General features: G+C 47.2%; 1 protein-coding gene across 2 annotated transcripts in view; it reads right to left on the reverse strand.

Moving 5' to 3' along the window:
• RNF19B (ring finger protein 19B) overlaps positions 1–7,455 on the reverse strand; it is a 27,110-nt gene extending 19,655 nt beyond the window's left edge. For both annotated transcript variants that reach the window (XM_008063993.1, XM_008063992.1), the window contains exon 1: positions 7,295–7,455. In XM_008063993.1, the coding sequence (XP_008062184.1) occupies positions 7,295–7,377 (83 nt within the window). In that variant the 5' untranslated portion in view covers positions 7,378–7,455. The remainder of the gene's footprint in view (positions 1–7,294) is intronic.
• Positions 7,456–7,461: the final 6 nt, after the last annotated feature.

The raw sequence follows: 7,461 nt of genomic DNA on the forward strand, positions 1-7,461 counted from the left end.
AAAAAATCAGCCGGGCGTGGTAGCGCATGCCTGTAATTCCGGCTACTCAGAAGGCTGAGGTGGAAGGATCGCCGGAGCCCAGCAGGTCGAGGCTGCGGTGGCCGGGAGCGGCCACTGCATTCCAGTCTGGGCGACAGAGTGAGACTCCAACTCAAAAAAAAAAAAAAAAAAAAAAAAAGATGGTTGGAGACTATAATAGAGTTTAAATGGTTAAGTATAGATTACAGATCAAATAAGTTCTTAAACACATTATGAGAAGTCATCCTATAGATCAGGTAGTCAATGAACAGTTTTAAGCAAGGGAATGATTAAAAATGCTCCACTTTAGAATGAGCACTTTGGCAAATATGAGAAAGATATATTGGGTTGAGGATGGTGTAGATGGGGGGCGGAGGGGAGGAGATGCAGGGATGTTGTGGAACAGAAGGTATGGAGCCAAATTAAGATAAGAGGTCCAAAAGGCTTCAGAAAGGAAAAATCCCCCACTGACTGTGAAATGTCTTGCTCGGGGAGCTTGTTCTCTCATAAATGTGCTAGGGACAAACAGAAGCTTCCTGTTTATGAGATTGTCCAGTTCAGCTGTCTGGGAAAGCCAATAGCTCATATTATCTCCTGGGATCAGGTGGGAGTAGGGACGCTGCAGGGGACAGAGGTAGCAATGAGAGGCTGGAGTGGTAAACCTGCACAAAGAATTTAGGTCAAGACAGCCTTATCTCCCATTCATCTGTACATAAGATCTGCCCCTGTATGCCAAGAAATTTTCTGTTGCCTACTTTGCTCACCTCTTAGTTTCCTAGAGAGTCTGCGAAAGGGTTTAAAGATTGGCAACATTACACTTGAGAGGAAACCATTACAGTTACATGACTTGGAGGTTTCTGAAAAGACATGCATGAGCAGAGACTCAAAAGGGTAAGAGATCAGCTACACCATTTATTAGCTATGAGACATCAGTCCCCATACTTAAACTTCTCTGAATTGGTTTCTCCTTTATAAAATGCAGTTACCGTCATCTACTTGTATGAAACTAAACTAAAATTAAGTCAGAATAAGACTATAGTCTGGAAACTATAAAGAACTATAAAAATGTCAGCTATTTGTATTTTGAGCTAATTTTATCTCATTTGAAAGTATGTTTTAGACCAGGTGCGGTGGCTCAAGTCTGTAATAGCAAGCACTTTGGGAGACCAAGGTGAGAAGATTGCCTGAGCTCAGGGGTTCAAGACCAGCATGGGCAACTTGGTGAGACCTCGTCTTTACAATTAAAAAAATAAAAAATAAGTCAGGTGTGGTAAACGTGCCTGTAGTTCCAGTTACTTGGAAGGCTGAGGCAGAAGGATCTTCTGCGCCCGGCAGGTTGAAGCTGCAGTGGCGATGAGCAGCATGCCGCTGCACTCCAGCCTGGGCAACAGAGTGAGATTCTGACTCAAAAAAAAGTATTTTGTTTTGTTTCATTTTAAAGGGTACTTAGTATGTGTACCTGCTGTTACATTACACTTGTCATGTTTCAGTTGGGGTAAAAAGCACAGTAGAGGAAGAGGATGATAGAATACAATTTCTGGACCTTTTGTTCCCACAGGTAAACAAACCCCCTACAATCTACTTTTTTTTTTAAGATGAGGGGTACAACTCAGGGTTAGGTACATCATTAGTCATTGTACAGGTAAAGTTTGGGTCTTCCCTTGGTCCCCACTTCCCCTGGTTTGAAATTGGGTACCCTTATTGATGTTATGTGCCCCCTTCCCTTCCCTGGCAGTGTCCCACTACTGCCAATCCCTTTCTTATAGTATTATGATAAATGTTCAGGATGAAAGTATGTTTTATTTTATTTTATTTTTGAGTTAGAGTCTTACTCTGTCGCCCCAGGTTGGAGAGCAGTAGCACACTCACGGCCACCACAGCCTCAAGCTGCTGGGCTCAGGTGATTCTTCCACCTCAGCCTTCCAAGTAGCTGGAACTACAGGCACATGCCACCACCCCCGGCCAATTTTTTAATTTATTATGGAGATGAGGTCTCACCAAATTGCCCAGGCTGGTCTCGAATCTATGGGCTCAAGCCATCCTCTAACCTTGGCCTCCCAAAATGCTGGGATTATAGGCGTGCGCCACCGTGCCTGGCCTGGAAGTATGTTTTAAAGACTACACTTGGAGCCGGGCTCGGTGGCTCAGCCTGTAATCCCGCGCCTTGGGAGGCTGAGGTGAGTGGATTGCCTGAGCCCGAGGGCTCGAGACCCGCCTGGGCAGCGAGACCTCATCTCTACAATAAATCAAAAAATCAGCCGGGCGTGATAGTGCGCGCCTGTAGTTCCAGCTACTTGGAAGGCTGAGGTGGGAGGATCGCTGGAGCCCAGCAGGTCGAGGCTGCGGTGGCCGGGAGCGGCCACTGCACTCCAGTCTGGGTGACAGAGTGAGACTCCAACTCAAAAAAAAAAAAAAAAAAAAAAAGACTACACTTGGTAATTTTGTTCTTAGCATTTTAAGTAATAATGTGAATGCTTTCCCACTGAAATTGTCTCCCTTATTTCTGAATAAAATGAAATTGTATTCACTCGTGAGAAAATAAAATGTCAAAACTCTTTATTCTACAAATATTTTGTAAACAAATAATTAATCTCTTAATTTATAGCATTTGGCTAGGTGCAGTGCCTTATGCCTATAAGTCGAATAGTTTGGGAGGCCAAGGCAAGAGGACTGCCTGAACCCAGGAGTTCAAGACCAGCCTAAGCAACATGGCAAGTACCTTATTTCTATGATAAATAAAAAAATTAGCCAGTCATGGTGGTTCACCTGTACTCCCAGCTACCTGGCAGGCTGAGACGGAAGGATCACCTAGGCCTAGGAGGTTGAGGATGTGGTAGCTGTTCTCTCCTTCACCCTACCAAATACACATACACACAAGGCAGAGGGAAGACTTCATAAACTTGGCTAGCAAGAACTTTATCTGAGGACAGTAAAGAAAAGATGGTCAGGTATGGGAATAGGAGATAACTGGGGCTTGGATTTCCTCTTCTAGTGCTCATCCATGTTTACCAGGCCCAGAAGAATAGAACAGTTTGATTAAAAAACAAAACTAGGCTGAGCGCGGTGGCTCAGCCTGTAATTTCAGCATTTTGGAAGACTGAGGTGAGAAGATTGCCTGAGCCCGGGGTTCGAGACCAGCCTAGGCAACTTGGTGGTCAAGCAGTTCTAGCTACTTGGAAGGCTGAGGCAGAAGGATTGCCTAAGCCCAGCAGGTTGAGGTTGCTGTGGCTGTGAGTGGGCCACTGCACTCCAGCCTGGACAACAGAGTAAGACTTCAACAAAAAATATAAAAATACATAAAAAATAGAACAAACAAACAAAAACAATGGAGCCAGGCACAGTAGCTAGTGCCCACAGTCCCAGCTACTCAGGAGGCTAAGGTGGGAGGATCGCTTGAGCCTAGGAGTTCAAGGTTACAGTGAGCTATGGCTGCACCAATGCACTCCAGTCTGGGCAGCAGGACAAGACGAGACCCTGTCTCTAAAAACAAAACAACACTGTTCAAAATAAAACAAGGAAACCACAACATCCAGTAAGACCACAGAAACTATTTTTCTCCTGGCATTAAAAAGAGGCAGCAAAACTGCTGGCTACGTCCCAAGGGAACTTAGACACCTATTCGAGAAGTGACTGAATTTTAAAGTTACTCCCTGTCTATCTAACCACCTTCAACTGGAGACCTCAAAAACACTGCAAATATCAATAAAGCCTCACTAGTCAGGAAAGGACTAGACCTAATTCAGATAAGAAAAATAAAGTAGGTAACAACAAGAATCAGAAAAGAAACTAGATTCTAACATCCTTGGCTATCTCAATGTTGTCCTTAGGCACCCAAACAATAGCATCCCCAATAACAGGACTATGCTGACAAGGCAATGTTTTTTAAAACAGAGGCTGAGTGGAAAGAATATTGGCCTTGGTTTGATTTAAGACAAGTGTTCCAAGCCTGGTTCCACCAGTTATATGACCCTGAACAAGTCATTCAATGTCTTTAAACTTCAATTTCCCCATCTATAAAACTGTATTAAATCTAACTCACAATGTTGTGAGGATCAAATTTTAAAAAAAATTTTTTTTGAGTTGGAGTCTCACTCCGTCACCCAGGCTGGAGTGCAGTGGCATGCTCACGGCCACTGCAGCCTGGGCCTGCGGGGCTCAGGTGATTCTGCTTTAGTCTTCCAAGTAGCGGAAACTATAGGTATGCACCACCACGCCCGGCTAATCTTTTATTGTAGAGATGAGGTCTTGCCAAGTTGCCCAGGTTGGTCTTGAACCCATGGGCTCAGGCAATCCTCTCATCTCGGCCTCCCAAAGTGCTGGAATTATAGGTGTGAGCCACAGAGCCTGGTCTGAAATTAAACTATGTATGCCTGGCACACAGGTACTCAGATGACAGCTTGCTTTTTCCCCCTAAATCCTTAAGTCCACAGACAATAAACAGAAAAAAAAGTATATGATTATTAGACTTCTTTGAACTAATTTTTAAAATATAACAAACAAAAACAATGGAGCCAGGCACAGTAGCTAGTGCCCACAGTCCCAGCTACTCAGGAGGCTAAGGTGGGAGGATCGCTTGAGCCTAGGAGTTCAAGGTTACCAAGTCGGGCTCGGTGGCTCAGCCCGTAATCCCGTGCCTTTGGGAGGCTGAGATGAGTGGACTGCCTGAGCCTGCAGGTTCGAGACCCGCCTGGGCAACTTGGCGAGACCTCATCTCTACAATAAATCAAAAATTAGCCGGGCGTGGTAGCGCTCACCTGTAGTTCCAGCTACTTGGAAGGCTGAGGCGGAAGGATCGCCGGAGCCCAGCAGGTCGAGGCTGTGGTGGCCGGGAGCGGCCACTGCACTCCAGTCTGGGCAACAGAGTGAGACTCCAACTCAAAAAATAAAATAAAATAAAATATAAACTCCAGAGGATACTATCCTAATAGTTGGCTAAAATTTAAAATGGCCTAATTCTTTAATAACTCCCAAATATTTTAGAGTTATCACCAAGCTTGCAAATTATTTTGTCCATTTTTATTGACGAGAGCAAAGACAGAGATCGACTTCAGAGAACTAAAAAACAAAAGAGGAGCTTTTCCAGAAAGATGATCAGTGATGCCGTATTTTTTAGTTAAAATTCAACGAAACTCACATCTCAAAAAGGAGTTAATGTACTATTCCAAAATTAACTATGTAGTGTTCTCTTAATACTCCTTTGGTTCAGAAAATAGATCAACAGTACCTATAAAACTTTAAACTATGCCGGGCTCGGTGGCTCAGCCTGTAAATCCCGCGCCTTTGGGAGGCTGAGGTGAGTGGATTGCCTGAGCCCGCGGGTTCGAGACCCACCTGGGCAGTGAGACCTCATCTCTACAATAAATCAAAAAAAATCAGCCGGGCGTGGTAGCACATGCTTGTAATTCCGACTACTCGGAAGGCTGAGGCAGAAGGATTGCCGGAGCCCAGCAGGCAAGGCTGCAGTGGCCGGGAGCGGCCACTGCACTCTAGTCTGGGCGACCAGGTGAGACTCCAACTCAAAAAAAAAACAAAACCAACTTTAAACTATTTAAATTAACCTCATAGGGCCAATACGACCACCAGACATAAGCAGAGCCTTCCCAGAACCTAAAAGTTCTTTCCTGATACTTATTAACTGAAACTGAAAGTGAGCTACCGTAAACACAATACCTTTGACCACAACACTTCACAGTAATTTAGAAACCCTATTCCAGTGAGGTTAAACAACATGCCCATTTCTTTTTTTTTTTTTTTTAATTGGAGTCTCACTCTGTCGCCCAGACTGGAGTGCAGTGGCCGCTTCCGGCCACCACAGCCTCGACCTGCTGGGCTCCGGTGATCCTTCCGCCTCAGCCTTCCAAGTAGCCGGAATTACAGGCATGCACTACCATGCCCGGCTGATTTTTTGATTTATTGTAAAGATGAGGTCTCGCTGCCCAGGCGGGTCTCAAACCGGCGGGCTCAGGCAATCCACTCACCTCAGCCTCCCAAAGGCGCGGGATTACAGGTTGAGCCACCGAGCCCGGCTAACATGCCCATTTCTAAACAAGTTTGCCAGAATAAAAAAAACATTAACTCTTCTTATTCTCCTAGACACTCTAATGAAACTCCTTTAGAAAGGAGATAACCAGCAGCATCATGAAAATCTCAAAACAGCCTTGATATATAGGCTACAATTAAAAGTCCTAACTTCTTTGAAGCAGAGGATCACATAACTTTTTACTAGCACTACATTTACACAGTGCAAGGAGTCCCTAGCATCTGTGTCCCCAAAACATGACACACAAGAATACAATTATCTGCCCAAGGTCACAGAGCAGGTAATGGCAGTCTGACTCTCAACCATTTAAATGAGCCCCTCTTTGCTGCGTGCAACCATTCAGGGGATGTACTGACAGTAACACACACTCGGACTTTTACTGGGGGAGGGTGTGGAGGGTCTCCAACGAATACTTCAGAGAGGAAAATCTCTGCAGATATTATAATTCACTGGCCTTTAAAATTCAGCATACAAGGTGCATTAAAAAGACTGTCACCAGGAACTCAAGATCAAAGGGGTTGGGAAACACATTTTCTCCTACCATACCAACCTCTGGGCATTCTTCTGCTCAATGCCCCACTGATTCTCTGGACAAAGGATCTGTCCACCCCTCGCCCTGCCCAAGGCAGCAGGGAAAGAACGACAGGGAGTCTCCCAATATCTTGACACAGAATGCACGGTGCCCAGGATCCCCTCGAGCTCAGCCAGCGAGCTGTCCTTCCCTCCTAGTGCCATTCGCCTGTCACCTCCATCTCAACTTTCAGCAGTGGTTGTCGGGAAGAACATGCCGCCTTCTGCAATGCTGCTAAGTCTGCCCTAGCCAGACGGACACACCCCTTCGAAGCGCTGCCCCGTCAGAACAGTATCATTTCATTCCCTCCTTTGCCAAATCTCCCCCCCCACTCCCACTGAGACCCTCCCCACCCCGGTCAGAGGGCCATTTCACCCGACAAATAACTTGCCTCTCCCGGCCTCCTGACTTGACGGGCAGCTCCCTTCCCCTCACCGACCGCTCGGGCAGGGGTGGGGTTTCGGGTGCCTTCACCCCGCTCGTCTGGGCTTGCCGGACGGTTGGCGACCAGTTACCACCCGCCGCCGCGCTCTCCCTCCCGCGGGCATCCCTCACCACCTCCTTCCTCGGGACACACCCGCAGCGTCGAGGGCCGCCGCCCGCACCCGGCCCCTCGCGGGGTGGCCGCAGCCCGCCGCCCCCGGCGGCCACGCCCCCGCGCTCACCCGCAGTCCGGGGCCGGGCACCAGCGGCAGTCGGGGTCCGAGGCCAGGTAGCGGCGCAGCATGAACTCCTCGTACTTGTGCATGAGCGGCGGGTCGGCGAGCAGCAGGCGGATGTCGTGCGGGGTGAGCCGCTCGCTGCACTCGGGGCAGCTGATGGGCACCCGGCT

This window comes from Carlito syrichta, unplaced genomic scaffold (genome assembly GCF_000164805.1).
Source record: "Carlito syrichta isolate Samal-C Ts95f unplaced genomic scaffold, Tarsius_syrichta-2.0.1 Scaffold307172, whole genome shotgun sequence".
Classification (NCBI taxonomy): domain Eukaryota; kingdom Metazoa; phylum Chordata; class Mammalia; order Primates; family Tarsiidae; genus Carlito; species Carlito syrichta.